At 39.0% G+C, this 18,983-nt stretch overlaps 2 protein-coding genes across 2 annotated transcripts; one reads left to right on the plus strand and one right to left on the minus strand.

Moving 5' to 3' along the window:
• Positions 1–1,336: 1,336 nt before the first annotated feature.
• LOC110441244 (sericin-2-like) lies at positions 1,337–2,609 on the plus strand (the record flags this gene model as incomplete). Its single annotated transcript, XM_021484350.1, is given in 3 exon segments — positions 1,337–1,678; positions 1,681–1,755; positions 1,881–2,609. Coding segments are annotated over 3 exon segments (1,136 nt in total), but the record flags the coding sequence as incomplete, so codon positions are not given.
• A 7-nt stretch (positions 2,610–2,616) lies between these two features.
• Positions 2,617–18,401, minus strand: LOC110441242. Its single transcript, XM_021484348.1, has 3 exons — positions 18,210–18,401; positions 8,344–8,478; positions 2,617–3,376 (listed from the first exon to the last, which is right to left on the minus strand). Exons 1-3 carry the CDS (start codon positions 18,393–18,395, stop codon positions 3,248–3,250), a joined length of 450 nt encoding a protein of 149 aa, XP_021340023.1. The 5' UTR covers positions 18,396–18,401; the 3' UTR covers positions 2,617–3,247.
• Between the last annotated feature and the right edge of the window lie 582 nt (positions 18,402–18,983).

Genomic DNA, 18,983 nt, shown 5'->3' on the forward strand with positions numbered 1-18,983 from the left:
TGTTGTTTAATAGTACTGACCGAGTTTGATTTAATAGTACTGACCGAGTTTGATTTAATAGTACTGACCGAGTTTGATTTAATAGTACTGACCGAGTTTGATTTAATAGTACTGACCGAGTTTGATTTAATAGTACTGACCGAGTGCGGTTTAATGGTACTGACCGTGAGTGTTGTTTAATAGTACTGACCGAGTGTGGTTTAATAGTACTGACTGAGTGTGGTTAAATAGTACTGACCGAGTGTGGTTTAATGGTACTGACCGTGTGTTGTTTAATAGTACTGACTTAGTGTGGTTTAATAGTACTGACCGAGTGTGGTTTAATAGTATTGACCGAGTGCTGTTTAATAGTATTGACCGAGTGTTGTTTAATAGCACTGACCGAGTGTGGTTTAATAGTACTGACTTAGTGTGATTTAATACGACTGACCGAGTGCTGTTTAATAGTATTGACCGAGTGTGGTTTAATAGTACTGACCGAGTGTGGTTTAATAGTACTGACTGAGTCTGATTTAATAGTATTGACCGAGTATGATTTAATACGACTGACCTAGTGTGATTTAACAGTACTGACCGAGTGTGGTTTAATAGTACTGACCGAGTATGATTTAATAGTACTGACCAAGAGATTATCTAGTGGCACTGTGGGGGATTTGAACAAATGAAAGGGCTGTGTATGAGTTAGTGTTAGGATGACATGATGCCATGTTTTGTGCCAGTGGGTGTATGAGTGGGAGTTGGGATGACATGATGCCATGTTTTGTGCCATTGGGTGTATGAGTGGGTGTTAGGATGACATGATGCCATGTTTTGTGTCAGTGGGTGTATGAGTGGGTATTAGGATGACATGATGCCATGTTTTGGGTCAGTGGGTGTATGAGTGGGTGTTAGGATGACATGATGCCATGTTTTGGGCCAGTGGGTGTATGAGTGGGTGTTAGGATGACATGATGCCATATTTTGGGCCAGTGGTTTCTACACTGGCTTTCTCTTCAGTCATACACTTTATGGACAGCTTCATATATTTCCAGACAACATTTGGGGATGCGTACATGAGGTCAATCTTTAAATAATTAGTATATTTCACAAATTATCATGACAAACATGGTACAGTTATCATTTTATAAAATTGCTTTGTGTACTTATGGAAATTTGTCCCTAATAACCTGTGGCAAATTAAACAAGAGATTTTCTCACCTATATTATGTTCTGGCAATGCCTAAATACATGATTGCAGCACAACAAAACATATAGGTTGTTTCGTAATTATCCCCATCTAATAATGGTTGGCTAATACATATGCTATCTAGAATATTATGCAAGTGATATGTGTAAGATCGTTCCAGCAGTAACAGTACCAGCAGTAACAGTTCCAGCAGTAGCAGTACCAGCGGTAACAGTTCCAGCAGTAACAGTACCAGCAGTAACAGTACCAGCAGTAACAGTACCAGCGGTAACAGTTCCTGCAGTAACAGTACCAGCAGTAACAGTTCCAGCGGAAACAGTACCAGCGGTAACAGTTCCAGCTGTAACAGTACCAGCGGTAACAGTTCCAGCGGAAACAGTACCAGCAGTAACAGTTCCAGCGGTAACAGTTCCAGCGGTAACAGTACCAGCGGTAACAGTTCCAGCGGAAACAGTACCAGCGGTATCTGTACCAGCAGTAACAGTTCCACAGCAGAAACAGTTCCAACGGTAACAGTTCCAGCAGAAACAGTACCAGCGGGAACAGTTCCAGCGGAAACAGTACCAGCAGTCACAGTTCCACAGCAGTAAGAGTTCCAACGGTAACAGTCCCAGCAGTAACAGTCCCAGCGGTAACAGTACCAGCAGTAACAGTTCCACAGCAGTAACAGTTCCAACGGTAACAGTTCCAGCAGTAAGCAGTAACAGTTCCAGCGGTAACAGTTCCAGCAGTAACAGTTCCAGCAGTAACAGTTCCAGCGGTAACAGTACCAGCAGTAACAGTACCAGCGGAAACAGTACCAGCGGTAACAGTACAAGCAGTAACAGTTCCAGCGGAAACAGTACCAGCGGTAACAGTTCCAGCGGTAACAGTACCAGCAGTAACAGTACCAGCGGTAACAGTTCCAGCAGTAACAGTACCAGCGGTAACAGTTCCAGCAGTAACAGTTCCAGCGGAAACAGTACCAGCGGTAACAGTTCCAGCGGTAACAGTACCAGCAGTAACAGTACCAGCGGAAACAGTACCAGCGGTAACAGTACAAGCAGTAACAGTTCCAGCGGAAACAGTACCAGCGGTAACAGTTCCAGCGGTAACAGTACCAGCAGTAACAGTACCAGCGGTAACAGTTCCAGCAGTAACAGTACCAGCGGTAACAGTTCCAGCAGTAACAGTTCCAGCGGAAACAGTACCAGCGGGAACAGTTCCAGCAGTAACAGTACCAGCGGTAACAGTTCCAGCGGTACCAGTGGTAACAGTTCCAGCAGTAACAGTACCAGCGGTAACAGTTCCAGCAGTAACAGCTTATTTACCAATGTTATTTCACTGTTTTCAACACATCATTATGTTGGTACAATTCACCAACATGAAGTATTTTACTTGTTTGTTAATGTGGAACTGTTTCTGAAATTATAATGATGCCACAAGAAGGTGGCAGACATTATGAATTATCTGCCTATCACGTGTGTGTCCCCCGTTTTAGCATGAAATGATAAGCTTATCACTCGGGTAATTACTTGGCAAAACATGCGTCAGACAAATGATACAATATCAGCCCTCAGATTTGTCTGTCATAACCTCAAGGTAGGGGAAGACTCGATTAATCTGTTTTATATTTGACTGTCTTTGGGCCAAATTGTATCATTTGATTCTGACCCTTTATATTTAAAATATCTCCTCAGCTCAACAATGACTTCTATTGCCCTTAACTAAATGTTCAGTTCCATTCTTCAGTACAGCTGTGTACACTGCAACTCCACTAGATGTTCAGTTCCAGTCTTGAATACAGTTATGTAAGCTGTACCTCCACTAGATGTTCAGTTCCAGTCTTCGGTACAGTTATGTACACTGTAACTCCACAAGATGTTCAGTTCCAGTCTTCGGTACAGTTATGTACACTGTAACTCCACTAGATGTTCAGTTCCAGTCTTCGGTACAGTTATGTACACTGTAACTCCACTAGATGTTCAGTTCCAGTCTTCAGTACAGTTATGTACACTGTTACCCCTACTAGTCAAAACAAGTTACAGCTGCTTTATCCACTGAGGTGATCACTGATCTGGACTAGATCTCCAGATCTTCCTCTTCCTCTAGTAAGCGTCTTCTCTTGAACAACCTGTTTTGTATTCTCCATCGTCGGTACCCCACCAGCGCCGTAAGGCCGTATACAAACATACAGATATAGCCGATGACCTACAACATCAACATGTCATCATTTGCTAGTTACACAACTGAAACCCTTATGACTGGTTGTTTCATTGATGTTTTTAAATCAATATTGTTTAAAATGACAAAGTCCCTTTTTTGAATAGGTCTTTCTATACTGTTGAAAGAGTACCTTATAATCATGATGTCTTTAGTTTAAACATATTTTATTGTACAAAGATACAAATTGATTGGACAAGTTATTTCAATTTAATATAGTCCAACCCTCAATACATTACGTAAAAATGTAAATATATGTTTTTGGGGAACGGGAGAAGAATGGGTGGAGAAGGAAGCATGGTAGAGTAATTTTAAAATGAACAGAATCAATGTAAGAAATCATTGCAGGCAAAATAATGAAATGCAATTTCATAAACACATATAACAATGTACACACGTGAATAACAAGAGGCCTAGGGGGCCTGTATCTCTCACCTGGATGATAAAGCAACCATGGGAAATTATTCTTATTACAAAAAATCCCCCCAATGGTAATGAAGAAGAAGGATTTTAAAGATTCAAACCTCAAAATCCCCTTTTGGGCCCTTTAACTCTGCACCCAGAGAGGCCACACCCTCTGCTTATACAAAATTTAGTCCCCTTTGCCCAAGGATGCTCCAGGCCGAATTTTGATAAAATCCCTCCAATGGTACAGAAGAAGAAGGATTTTAAAGATTTAAACCTTAAATTTCCCTATCAGGCCACACAACTCTGCATCCAGAGGGGCCACACCCTTTGTTTATACAAAATTTAGTCCCCTTTGCCAAAGGATACTCCAGGCCAAATTTGGAAAAGAGGTCCATTGGACCTGTATCACTCACCTGGTTTTATATCTAAGTCATTACAACTGAATGCATTAGTACATCTTTATATGAAATTTCCTGAAATCCAGACAAGATCTATGTTCTAACCCAACTGGGACCACAATATCTGACTTTCAACTAATCAGGGGCCTCCATTGAGTTGCCATGTTAACAGATTTTGAAATAAGTAATATGTCATATTACAGGGTGTAATTAGACAATACTTTAATTCTAATTCAACTATCAGCTTTTATATACCTAAAACAAATTTTGAACAATTTATGAAAACTACATAGAATATGATAATCTAGCTGTACCATTTCTGAGGACCGCAGGGATCAAATCAACCTCATTCAATTAAGAAATGTTTGCAGGCAATTAAGGGCTATAAGCGTCTTAATTTTCCTCTTTGGGGCCCGGTCTTCCTAGCCCCAGGGGTTGAACCAGTCTCATTTATTTCGGAAATGATTGCCCTCCCCAAATGAAGTTTCAGAGCAAATTCGGTTGAAATCTCTTCTGGCGATTAGGAAGAGATGCGTTTTAAAGCAAATTTAGCTAAGTTCCCCTTCAGGACCCCGCCCCCCTGGACTCAGGGGTCGAATCAACCTCATTTATTTAAGAAATGACTGCCCTTCCCAAGTGATGCTTCAGACTTAATTTGGTTGAAATCCTCTCTTGCATTAAGCAGGAGATGCATTTTAAAGCGAATTTTAATAAGTTCCCCTTCAGGGCCTCTCCCCCCTGGCCTCAGATGGGGCCTCAGGTGTCAAACCAACCTCCTTTATTTAAGAAATGATTGCCCTTCCCTAGCGATGCTTCAGACTGAATTTGGTTGAAATCTTCTCTGGCGTTTAGGAGGAGATGCGTTTTAAAGCAAATTTAGCTAAGTTCCCCTTCAGGGCCCTGCCCCCCTGGCCTCAGGAGTCGAACCAACCTTATTTATTTAAGAAATGATTGCCCTTCCCTAGTGATGCTTCAGACTGAATTTGGTTGAAATCCTCTCTGGCGTTTAGGAGGAGATGCGTTTTAAAGCAAATTTAGCTAAGTATCCCTTCAGGGCGTCACCTCCCTGGCCTCCCCGGACCAACCTCATTTATCTAAGAAATGATTGCCTTTCCCTTGTGATACTTCAGACTGAATTTTGTTGAAATCCTCTCTGGCGTTTAGGAGGAGATGCGTTTAAAAGTAAATATAGCTAAGTTTTCCTTTAGGGCCACGGCCCCCTGGCCTCAGAGGTCAAACCAACCCCATTTGTTCAAGAACTGATTGCCCATCCCTACTGATGCTTCAGACTAAATTTGGTTGAAATCCTCTTTGGCGTTTAGGAGGAGATAGGTTTTAAAAAAAAAAATGACGACGGACGACGATGGACGACAGACTCTGCACCACCTTTTTCCCCTATTGTGCCCCGCCTTTCGGACCCCAGGGGGGCTGCACCCACTGTTTATACAAAAAAGTCCCCTTGGCCGAAGGATGCTCCAGACTAAATTAGGATAAAATCCCTAATCTCTATGGTAAAAATAGGATTTTAAAGGTTTTATCTCTATTTCACCTATTGGGCCCGGCTCCACTGCCCCCATGGGGGCCACACCCATCGTTTATACAAACATGAGTCCCCTTGTCCCAATGCTGCTCCAGACCAAATTGGGATAATCCCAATTGTAGGAGAAGGATTTTAAAGGTATTACTTCTATTTCCTCTATTCGGCCCCACCTCTCTGTGACCTTGAATATGGGCAAAGGTTATTCATTTGAACAAACTTTGTAGCCCTTTATCTTGTATGCTACTGGCCAAATATCATCACCCTGTGCATTTTGGTTATTCAGAAGAAATTGTTTTATGTTTTTCACATATTTGACCCCTGTGACCTTGAATATAGGTGAAGGTCATCCATTTGAACAAACTTGATAGCCTTTTACCCCAGCATGCTACTGGCCACATATCATCACCCTGTGCATTTTGGTCATTCAGAAGAAGTTGTTTAAAGTTTTTTAACATATTTGACCCCTCTGACCTTGAATATAATTAAAGGTCATTCATTTGAACAAACTTGGTAGCCCTTTATTCCAGCATGCTACTGGCCAAATATCATCACCCTGGGCTTTTTGGTTATTGAGAAGAAGTTGTTTAAGGTTTTTAATTGATGGACGACGGACGCTGCACCACGCCATAAGCTCACTTGGCCCTCCGGGCAAGGTGAGCTAATCATTGAAGGTCATTCACCCAAGCATGCTACTGGCCAAATATCATTTCCCTGGGCAGTTTGTTATCGAAAAGAAGATGTTTAAAGTTTTTAACATATTTGACCCCTGTGACCTTGAAAATGGGTGAAGGTCATTACTTTTAACAAACATTGTAGCCCTTCATCCCCGTTTGCTTCTGGCCAAATATCATCACCCTAGGCCTTTTGGTCAATAAGTTGTTCAAAGTAAAATATTGACGCCGGACAGACGGATGACAGACGCCGCACCACGACATAAGCCAGGTGAGCCAAAAATGTTCATCAATAAATAGATACAATATTTGACCTTGAAACTGAGCCAGTGACCTTGACCTTAAGTCAGTTGACTCCTTGTTAAATTCCAACCAACTTTGTTTCATAACGTCATAACAAAATGTTCATCAGTGAAAAGATACAAAATTTGACCTTGAACTTTGGTCAAATGACTCCTTGTGTCATTGCTTCAAAGTGTCATTACAAAATATTCATCAGGGAAAATATACAAAATTTGACCGTGACCTTTGACCCAGTGACAATGACCTTTGGTCAATTGACTCCTTGTTTAATTCTGACCAACATTGCTCCAAAGTGTCATAACAAAATGTTCCCCAGTGAAAAGATACTAAATTTGACCTTAACCTTTGACCCAGTGACCGTGACCTTAAGTCAGTTGACTCTTTGTTAAATTCCAATCAACTTTGCTTCATAAAGTCATAACAAAATGTTCATCAGGGAAAAAATACAAAATTTATCCTTGACCTTTGACCCAGTGACCTTGACCTTTGGTCAGTTGATACCTTGTTTGATTGTGACGAACGGACGGATGAATTAGTATTGGGCACCCGAATCTTCGATACGGGGCCCTTATAACATTGAAGTTATTCTGCGGACAAACTTCGGTATTAAAATTAAACAAAGGGCCATAACTCTGTTATAGTGACGCACGAGACCTAATTCCAGTGCACTGCACACCTTCTGTGAGTGATGCAGGTATACTTCAAGATTGATTAAGATATCTTTAATGGTTTAGAAGTTATGCCGTGGACAAACTTCGGTATTAAAAATAAACAAAGGGCCATAACTTTGTATTTAGTGGGGAATAAAACCTGACTTCAGTGTGAGAAATTCCGCCTTCCCAAGATACATAATTATGGCAAGTATGTTCAACGTAGGTGAAATAACATAGAACTTGCTCTGGACAAACTTCGGTAATAAAATTAAGCAAAGGGCCGTAACTCTGTATATAGTGGGGCACGATACCTAGTTCCAGTGCACTGTACACCTTCTGTGGGTGATGCAGGTACACTTCAAGTTTGATTAAGATATCTTTAACGGTTTGAAATTTATGGGCCGGACAAGAATTTACTGAAAATGTGCACTTTTTTTACCTTTGACCTTGAGGTGAAGGTCACAGTGACCTAATTCCAGTGCACTGCACACCTCCTGCGGGTGATGCATGCATACCTAAAGTTTCATCAAAATATCTTTAACGGTTTAAAAGTTATGGCCCGGACAATTCAGATTAGAAGAACAGGAAGAAGAAGAATAACCTGAAGTACTAATACAATATGTCTCCCTTCATTCGAAGGGGAGACATAATTACCCATTGTCAAATACGTAGCAGATTGAACAGATAAAATAGCGAGTCGGTACAATCAACGTACAATCCAGCAAAAGATATTGATCAATAATATTTTACACGTGAAAGAAGTCATAACCCAGGAGAATAAAGATAAAGTAAATGAACGGGTGAAGACGAGGACTAGGAATTACAAGAGGGATTGGGGCAGGTGGAGGGGATACGAATGTGGGAACAGTGCAGAAAAGTAAGAGGTATGGTCGAGTGATAGAGACCACAACAATAGTTAGTTAATACAATTATTAGTATAACATTTTTGCATTGTAGAGTGTGATTTGAACTGATGACCTACCACACAGAATATGAGTTTATTGATAGTTGAGCCAGGAACATCGCTGCCCATTTTCTGATAGAAGTCAAAGGCGCTCGCCACAAGTGACGATCCGACCAGATACAGGAAAGAAAATACTGAGTACACAACCATGTCCTGTTGAAGAATACAAGATTGTTTTTACATCATCAATAAATTTACAATACATGTCAATAAATGTAATAAAATAGGAAAACACATTCCAAACAAGAGTTCCTAGAAGGTTCTTGGCGCCCTGTATCTAGACATCATAAAGGATCTTTATCTTGTGCAATAACTTCAACCTCGTAGTATTATATACTATTTGCCACTATTCTCATATGGGTGAGGGCATTTTTAAGAAAGGGACCATTGGGAACTTGCATATCAAATTTGAGAAAGATCCCTCCAGTACTCTCCGTGAAATAGTGATTAACAAATTTTAAATGTCAAAGTGCAAGATAGCAGCCTGTCGGCCATTTTGTTTTACCAATCAGTCTCAAAAGCTGAAGTGCACAACTACAGACCAAAAGAAATTTACATATTAATTTTTAGAAAGATCCCTTCAGTACTTTCTTCGAAATAGCAATTACAAACCTTAACTGTCAAAAACCAAGATGGCCACCTGTCAGCCTTTTTGTTTAACCGATCAGACTAAAAAATAATATGCACAACTGAGAAAGATTCCTCCAGTTCTTCATGTGGAGTAGCAATAACAATCTTAAACTTTCAAAATTCAAAACATATGTATTGCTGTATTCAGGTGTATTGGTCTTTTAATCAGTCCACCAATCCAATAAAGGCAACAAGGGACCATCTTCTAGAAACCTTCAGGTGAAATTTGCAAATTAACCCTCCAGTACTTTCTAAGGAATAGCAGCTATAAACTTTAAATCTCAATAAGATGGCAATATGTCAGGTATGTTGGTTTTCTGACCAGTTCCAAAATTTGATATGCCAACAGGCACCTTCGTTTTAAATTTGAGAAAGATCTCTCAAGCAATTTCTGAGATATGGCGCTATATCAACAATCGTTAACTATCAAAAATTTAATATTGCCACCTGTCGGCTGTGTTGGTGTTTTTATCAAATTCAAAATTTTATATGCATAATTAGGATCATGGGGAACTTTCGAGTGAAATTTCTCTTTCCGAAAAATAACATTAACAAACTTTTAGTCTGAAAATTCAAGATTGCATGCTGCCTGTTGGCCATCTTGGTTGTCTGCTTGGACCCAAATTCAATTATGCATAAAGGTCCTTGAGGAACCTTCATCTGAAATTCATAAAGGATACATTTACTTATTTCTGAGCAATCACGTTAACATCACGTGCAGATTTATACAGTATCTTAGCCATTTCATCTACTTATTCCTCCTGTACTCACTTATTTGATAATTACATGCATTATTCCTGCAAACCGAAAGAGGCGACTAAGTGTGGACCCCCCTGCTGTGACTGTTAAATCCACTGCAGAATTGAGAGGCGACTAATGCGGGCATTTCATTGGAACTTGAGATTTTTCACATTTACCGGGCCAGATTCCCACGTGCACATGTTCCTCGTTTTTGATATCTCGTCCCTTCTTTCTGGTGCTTATCTCTCGTTGACTCACTTTATATGATAGTGCATCTTGCGCAAGAATAGGTCCTCTACACACATTTAGTAGTTAAAGAGTTTTCTAGAGGGATTCTTCTCCAATTTTGGTTATCATTTGGCAGGTCGTCATTGTGTTTCATTGGGCGAGTCGTAGTCAATAGCTATATTTTCAATTATAGTATATCAGTTCTATCTTCTTGTAATATGATGTATATGAACATGTAACTGTTCTGTTTCACTGTGTCTGGATAAAGGAGCGGATTGCTCCGAAAATTTGACAACCTAAACTGGTCCACACTGTTGGAATTACTTCTTTGCCCCATATATATATATATATATATATATGTAGAAAATATAAGATTAACGACCGACTAAAACTAGCAGCTTTCACCCTTCACAGGCTCTTCAAAACCTGAAGGAGCCCTGTGAAAGTTGAAAGCAACTAGTTTTTTAGTGGGTCGTTAATCTTATTTTTTCTATATTTACTTCCTTCACATGGACATTTAATCCTTTTTATTATATGTATAGGTATATGTTAATATTACAATAACAGGTATTAACTCCATTCCACCACTGTTACTGATATTTTGATGTAGATCATATTTTACAAAACACTGATGACTTTCCCATCAAAAAAGGCTTGATAAGAACAAAACTTCCTGTATACACCGAGAATGCAAACGGCTCAAATAGAGTGCTAGGTGGATAATAAGTGTACAAGTTAAAGGACTATGTATGGTTTGGGCCTTTTTTGGCCCCCAAATCCATCAAAATTATAAATCTGCAATAGAACTTTCAAATGACTGTTTCTTTAATTTTGAATACTTCCCCAGTACTATTATGTAAACGTTTATTTGTGTTTTCAATTTTGGCTGCCATTGTATCTAGGTCATATTTGCATAAATTATTGAAATTTGAATATTCAGTCAATTTTGACAGGTTTTCACCTAGTTTTTCTCTTAGCTGCCATAGAGCGTACTCTTGAACAAAATTGATATTTCTCCTCAAGATGTATTACAGGTGCCTACATATTATCCTTTGATATTAAGTTTGTTCGAGTATGCCCTCTATAGTTTCTAGGAGAAAAACTATGCAAAATATCACAACATTCACTGAATATTCAAATTTTTCTAATTTATGCAAATTTGAACTTGTTACCATTATGGCAACAATGATTAAAAATATAAATAAATATTTTCATAATAGTATTTGGGAAGTGTTCGAAATTAAAGAAACAGTTATTTCAAAGATCATTTAAAGGTTTTGAATTTTGATGCATTTGGGGGCCAAAACAGGCCCAAACCATACATAGTCCTTTCAATTTGTTATTTTTAATAGTTTTGAGATCATGCTTCAGAAACCTCAAATTTTGTATTTTTGCCTCTTTCCATGGCACCAGAAAAAGGAAAAATAAATATCCAAAATGAGAACTCCTCCAGTAGCAAAATGCACCAAGAGAGTGCTAGCTTTTATAAAGTGTACAAAGTTTCAGGCAGTTCTTGAACAATTTTGTTGCCATGCTCTGGAAACAGTGAAATTTGTAATTTGGCCTAACTAGAGTGATAGGATGATAAGTGGGCAAAGTTTCAGGTACATGTAGTTATCTTGAAAGGTTTTGACATTTTACTTCGGGAACAGCAGAAATTGTAGTTTTGCCTATCTGTTTCCATGGCAACCAAAACTTTCTAAAAAAATGAAAACTCATCCATAGCAAAAGGCACTACCAGAATGCTAGCTTGATAGTTATACAAAGTTCCAGGTAGTTATCTTGAACGGTTTTGGAGTCATGATCCATACAACTGAAATCTGTAATTTGGCCTATCTGTTTCCATGGTAACAGAAAAAGTATTTAAATGGGGAACCTCTCCATAGCAAAAGGCACTACTAGAGAACTAGCTTGATAACTGTACACAGTTTTGAGTAGTTAACTAGAAAGGTTTCAGAGCTCTGGTCCGGAAAAAAACAATGCACGGAGGCACAGACGGACGCACGGATGGACGGACGACGGACGCTGGGCCATGGCATAAGCTCATGATCACTTGCCCTTCGGGGTAGGTGAGCTAAGAAAGTGTACGTTAGCATTGTTTAACCAGCCCTTCGGGGTAGGTGAGCTAAGAAAGTGTACGTTAGCATTGTTTAACCACACTTTTTACATTGTTCTGTGATATGGTGCATTCCATCTAATATGAAATATTTAAACAAACTGTTTATGCTTCAAAAACCGGCAGCAAGAATTGTTCTTAATGTTATAGAAATTTTTACCCCAATCTCTGGACTTTCACAACTTTTAAGGTGGCTCCTGTTCAGAAATTTGATTATTTTAGGAAATCCTAATTTTTTTTGTGCAAGATTTTACATGACCAAGCTGTACCTGTTCTTAATCAATAGTTTAGCTATGTTAACCAGAACTACACATTCTAATTTAACAGCAAAATACTTTATGTGAAAAAATGTAGAACAGCTTATTATGAGAGATGAATAATTACTCTGTTAGTATTTTATGGAACAATTCAGAAAGCTCACTGCATTGTTTACCTAGTATAGAGTGTTTTAAGAAGGCATACCTGCAGAAGCTTTTATAGATGTGAGCATTTATGGACCACTTTCGAAATCTCTCTCCATATTTTTACCTAGTTTGTGTCTTTTAAGAAGGAATACATGCAGATAATATTTATACTGTATACATGTCATTGTATGTATTATGTCCATGTCCATTGTAAATTGTGTATTACAGGGCCATATTGTAAATAAGATATAAATGTAACGTACCAAGGTTTTAAGGCGTTTCGTTCCGTCTAATTACCCGACCGGGCATCCCTAAAATTATACCGGCCGCTACCGGAAAGGATCAAGAGGGCTTCTGGGATAGAGTACTTTGGCTCCCGGTATCAGACACGTAAGACGTGTTAAGTCTAGCTAAGTAATCCAATGATTTAATTATTCTCTGTCGCCCATCCTTCCAAAATTCGGGGTCGGGAACTTTTATTGAACATCCATTGTTAGGTTTTGAGTAGCATTTTTGCAGTATAGCGTTGATTTAATAGAGAAATTGCGAGGTTAACTTTGATGTATTTTTCGGGAGACATGCCAGTTTTCATACCGTTTGAAGGAGAGATGTTGTTGATAGGGTGTCTTCCCATTTATCCAACTTCTGAAAAAAGCTATTCCCATNTGATAGCACGTAAGGTAATGGCTAAACATTCTCTGCCCTATCTGTTTTGGGCATTTAGCGATGGTTTCTTTGAGCGGTAGGCTCCTTTAGCTCATGTGAAGGAATGTTGCAAAAATAGAAGGGTCAACGGGAAAGCTATTGAGCGGAAGTGATAGCCGTATGTTCTCGACCACATGTCATTGTTATCTCGTGGAGAGCTTTAGAATTAGTTGCAAAGTATCTCACTTGAATGTGGAGTGCATACCAACTTTAGACAGGGTCATTTTATTTTTCATTTCACCGAATTTTGGTGGAAATTTAGAAACCCACTTGCCGCCACGAGCCGTATTAAGTTTTAAGGTAGTCGTGCAATAAACGTGTAAAATCTATATCTGCCCAAGTTGTTTTTGTCACCAATCTCTGCTTCCTCTCTACTATTTCATACTTTATTTAAAATAATGGAACCTGCAAGCGAAAGCGGCAGTCGAACCTGAGTGAGTAGGTAACGTTCGTTACAATTGGTGGCCAGTATGGGGGGCAAGAGGAAAAAAAACTTGGTTTCGGCTTTATCTCTATGCAATAGGGCGGGTTAAATATATTGCAAAATGAAGAAATTTTCTGTTTCGGTAGATTTTCCTACACAAACGGTTTCACAAGGAGAGGTTTGGTGGCATTTAAAACTAGGTCTCCCAGGGGGGTCACGGGCAACAGAGGCCGCTAGTAGCTAGAGAGGGAAGCCATCTACAAATATTGTTAGTTTTTTGGGGCAATTAAGTTCACTCCTGCTAGGATTTGAGTTTCTTGATACTCCAGTCTGTTGGGCAAACTTAAATTATTTCATTTAAAATTGTTTTGTTCAGAGACACTTAATTTGGATTTATAGTTGAGACTACTGTGTCAGTTTCCCGTTGTATAGTCTAACCACGAGAAAAACTTGACAAGTCACAGAGGTTTAAACCACACCGTTACAGACATGGTCATTTACGTAACAAAAGCATTCACGTCTGTGTAGAAAAGTCGTCAGCACTGTAACGCAAGACTGGCTTGTGGGGCACGGCCCACTGATCATGAGTACAAACAGTGTAGCAGTCTACCGGTGGGTACAATGTAGCCCAGATGGAACGGTTGGGTAATCATGACCTCTTGTGCATTGAGTGGTTGGGAACTGACAATACTTAACATTTATTGGAAAAAATAAAATCTGGACATGTTTAGAACTTTACATGTGTATTACAAGAAAAAAAAAGTAGTATTGAAGTGGTTTATATTGAAAGAAATAGTTGAATGTAATTTCCTTTTATAATGCCTAAACAGTCTCGAGTTATTGAGATAACTTCTATAGCAGAGTGAATGTTATGTATCTTGTCTGAAATGTACAAATTTAATGTAGGATATTTACTAAAAAGGTCTACCTTTGTTTAACTCTCCATATGATCCTGCGTTGCTGGCACCCCAACCCGGGGGAGGGAGTCATTGAAGAGGCCCCAGGCCCCTGTGATGTAGCCCCCTGCCCGCGCCTGTGAACTAATACGGTGCCCATGGACTTTAGAGTTCGCCACGTGACGGTAATTAATGGCACCAAGTTATTTGGTAGTGCACGCTGTGATTCAGAGACCTTGGGGTAGCCTTCCTCGCCCCTAGGGTCGGCAGTGACCCCCAAATACTGGTGCGAGGACTCGTGATGCTTTACCGTGAACAAATCTCTATGGGATTCGTCAGAACGTGGTAGACATAAACTTTTGCAGTGCATTACCATAAAACCTATGTGTGAGCCGGGCAGGTGACCGTGACCTTGGGGCCCCCTCCCCCAAAGGAATGTGCCAGTGAAGAAGTGACATTTTGTGATTATGGACATATTTGTGTGTAATGAATGTTTTCAATGTTTTCATAGGTGTGATAGGATTTGGTATAGACATTTCTTGGGGGGGGCTGTAGGTTCAGATAGGAAATAAATTAGGTAGGGATTGAAATTATTGTTAATTTAATCCGATCAGAGAAATCTAGGGGGGGGGGGGGGCTATATATATATGTGCTAGGGAAGTTTTTTTAATATAGTTGTGGAGTCACCAGCTGGGGTCACCTTTGATAGCTAGCATCAACATTGAAGATTGAACTCAGTTCTGACTTCCACTGAAGAAAATTCATTGGGTGGGTTATTCGGCCATTTAGGTTTAGCCTTGCTATGATGAGTGCTCAATGTTATTGTGGCTCGAGTTGTTTTGACCAACATGGTGACAGAGCAATTGTCTTGGTTAGGATTAGTTTAGTTGGGGTGGGGATGACGTCATCTCTGGTCGGGCTGAATTGTTATATGTGGATTGTTATAAAATTAGAGGTCCTGTAGTATTGGTAGCTTACTATTTGGTTAGCCTTAATTATATGTATACTTTATACACAGGGGTGGCTTCCCCAAAAATTAATGCTTATGGGGGGATAAGTATACTGTCTGATGTTGGGACATGGTCGAGATTATTAAGTTTTGTAGCAATATGTGTTATGATCTTTTTAAGTTTATAGGCTTTGTTTTTTTTCTCAACTTTCTCTATGTAAGAAAAGTTGTGCAAAGCATGTGTTTTCACTGTAGGGGAGGTCTGTGATTGATTGAATTGTATAATGGGGGTATTCCCTATTACTAGTGCTAGTGAAGGTCAGCTCTTTTATTGCTAGGATAACAACATTGAACAATATCTTCAAAATATTCCTGATACTTTAGCAAGTTAAATTTTACTTTAATAGGGTGTCCTTGATTAGAAGGTATTTGACCTTGAAACTTACTACCAGGGTGAAATTTTAATCTGAGCTGCTGTGTTTGTGCTTTTGACTCTTCTCTTGGTGTTTCATTTCTGAGTAATATATTTGGATCAACAAGGCGTGGTTGCGGATGCATACGCACACCGGGTTTTGCTGCTCCAAATTGTTAATGTAAATGAAATGATCGAGAGGGAGGGAAACGTGTTTCCTGTCAAAAAGGCACTGATATAGTTGTTAGGGTTTGGGGAAATTATATAGTTGTGAGGGTTTAGGGAAATTATATAGTTGTTAGGGTTTAGGGAAATTATATAGTTGTTAGGGTTTAGGGAAATTTTAAGTTGTAAGGGTTTAGGGAAATTTTTAATTGTTAGGGTTTAGGGAAACTTTAAAATGTTAGGGTTTAGGGAAATTCTATAGTTGGTAGGGTTTAGGGAAATTTTAAATTGTTAGGGTCTAGGTATTTATTCACTATAACAAGTAGAAACTCACCATGACAAGTAGATACTCACGATGACCAGTAGATACTCACAATGACCAGTAGATACTCACAATGACCAGTAGAAACTCACAATGACCTGTAGATACTCACAATGACAAGTAGATACTCACTATGACAAGTAGATACTCACTATAACAAGTAGATACTCACAATGACAAGTAAATACTCACCATGACAAGTAGATACTCAATATAATAAGAATATACTCACTATAACAAGGAGATACTCACAATAACAAGTAGATACTCACAATGACAAATAGATACTCACTATAACAAGTATATACTCACTATAACAAGTAGATACTCAAAATGACAAGTAGATACTCACAATGACAAGGAGATACTCACCATGACAAGTATACACTTACTATGACAAGTAGATATTCACTATAACAAGTAGATTCTCACCATGACAAGTAGATACTCACAATGACAAGGAGATACTCACCATGACAAGTATACACTTACTATGACAAGTAGATATTCACTATAACAAGTAGGTACTCACCATGACAAGTAGATACTCACCATGACAAGCAGATACTCACCATGACAAGTAGACACTCACTTAGACAAGTAGGTACTCACCATAACAAGTAGATAATTACTATGACAAGTAGATATTCACTATAACAAGTAGATATTCACTATAACAAGTAGATACTCACCATGACAAGTAGATACTCACAATTACAAGTAGATACTCACAATGACAAGCAGATACTCACAATTACAAGTAGATACTCACCATAACAAGTAGATATTCACTATAACAAGTAGATACTCACCATGACAAGTAGATACTCACAATGACAAGTAGATACTCACTATGACAAGTAGATACTCACCATGACAAGTAGATACTCACCATGACAGGTAGATACTCACTATAATAAGTAGATATTCACTATGACAAGTAAATACCCACCATAACAAGTAGATATTCACTGTAACAAGTAGATACTCACTTTGACAAGTAGATACTCACTATAACAAGTATATACTCACTATAACAAGTAGATACTCACTATGACAAGTAAATACTCACCATAACAAGTAGATACTCACCATAACAAGTAGATATTCACTTTAACAAGTAGATACTCACTATGACAAGTAAATACCCACCATAACAAGTAGATACTCACCATAACAAGTAGATACTCACTATGACAAGTAAATACCCACCATAACAAGAAGATACTCACTATAACAAGTAGGTACTCACCATAACAAGTAGATATTCACTATAACAAGTAGATACTCACCATGACAAGTAGATACTCACAATGACAAGTAGATACTCACAATGACAAACAGATACTCACCATGACAAGTAGACACTCACTAAGACAAGTAAATACTCACCATAACAAGTAGATACTCACCATAACAAGTAGATATTCACTATAACAAGAAGATACTCACTATAACAAGTAGATATTCACAATGACAAGTAGATACTTAACATGACAAGTAGATATTATCAATGACAAGAAGGTACTCACTATAATAATAAGATACTCACCATGACAAGTAGATACTCACTATGACAAGTAGTTATTCACCATACCAAGTAGATACTCACTTTGACAAGTAGATACTCACAATAACAAGTAGATACTCACCATTACAAGTAGATACTCACCATGACAAGTAGATACTCACAATGACAAGTAGATACTCACAATGACAAGTAGATACTTACCATGACAAGTAGATACTCACTATGACAAGAAGATACTCACCATCACATGTAGATACCCACCATGACAAGTAAATACTCACTTTGACAAGTAAATACTTACTTTGACAAGTAAATACACACTATGACAAGTAGATACTCACAATCACAAGCAGATACTCACTATGAAGTACCAGCTGACAGGTAACATGTAGATTAGTCCTGTGCTGTGGATGAGCCAGATGAAAGTGCTGGTTGTGAGGGTGAGGGAAAGGACAAATAACATCACACGGAAGTGCCAACTAAGGGGCAGCTGTAGAAAGTCTCCATCGTCACACCCAAATGAAGACGTCAAGCTCACCATGGACATCAATGACAGAATCTGGTGTTGTATTCAACAGAATTAAAGTTACGAAGACATTAAGTGTTAACAGTAACAAGAGGCCCAGAGGGCCTGTATCGCTCACCTGGATACCTAAGCAATCATGGCAAACTATTCTCCAAATGAGATCAAGGGAATATGCAAGACCCCAAGGCCAATCCTTGTAGCATAGCTATATTAGATTTTTCATGCCCAGCAATTTTATGTATGGTTATGGGGTGGGGATCTCAACTGTTTCCAAGCTTTGACTCAGAATTTAGGTCCCTAGAGTTGTGTCCAGACCCCAGGATCGATTCTAATATCTTGACTGCATTTGTCTCTTTTTGCCAAGCATTTGTATATATAGTTTTGGGGTGGGGATCTCAACCGTTTCAAAGGTATGACCCAGGGGCCAAGTCTGCAAGGGTGGGGCAGACCCTGGGATCAATTCTAATATCATGACTGCATTCGTCTCTTTATGCCCAACAATTGTATATATAGTTTCGGGGTGGGGATATTAACCATTTCAAAGTTATGACCCAGGGGTTAAGTCTCCAAGGGTGGGGCAGTCCCCAAGGCCAACCTGGAAGCATATGT

This window comes from Mizuhopecten yessoensis, unplaced genomic scaffold, assembly GCF_002113885.1.
Source record: "Mizuhopecten yessoensis strain PY_sf001 unplaced genomic scaffold, ASM211388v2 scaffold715769, whole genome shotgun sequence".
NCBI classification, from domain to species: domain Eukaryota; kingdom Metazoa; phylum Mollusca; class Bivalvia; order Pectinida; family Pectinidae; genus Mizuhopecten; species Mizuhopecten yessoensis.

Bases quoted from the DNA above. Each gene is read 5' to 3' on its own strand.
- LOC110441242 (XM_021484348.1), bottom strand. From the start codon at position 18,395: ATGTCCATGGTGAGCTTGACGTCTTCATTTGGGTGTGACGATGGAGAC. The intron at 8,479-18,209 runs GTGAGTATCTGC...ATTCTTCAACAG, and splicing joins CTGTCAGCTGGTACTTCATA to GACATGGTTGTGTACTCAGT. The intron at 3,377-8,343 runs GTAGGTCATCAG...TTGATGTTGTAG, and splicing joins ATAAACTCATATTCTGTGTG to GTCATCGGCTATATCTGTAT.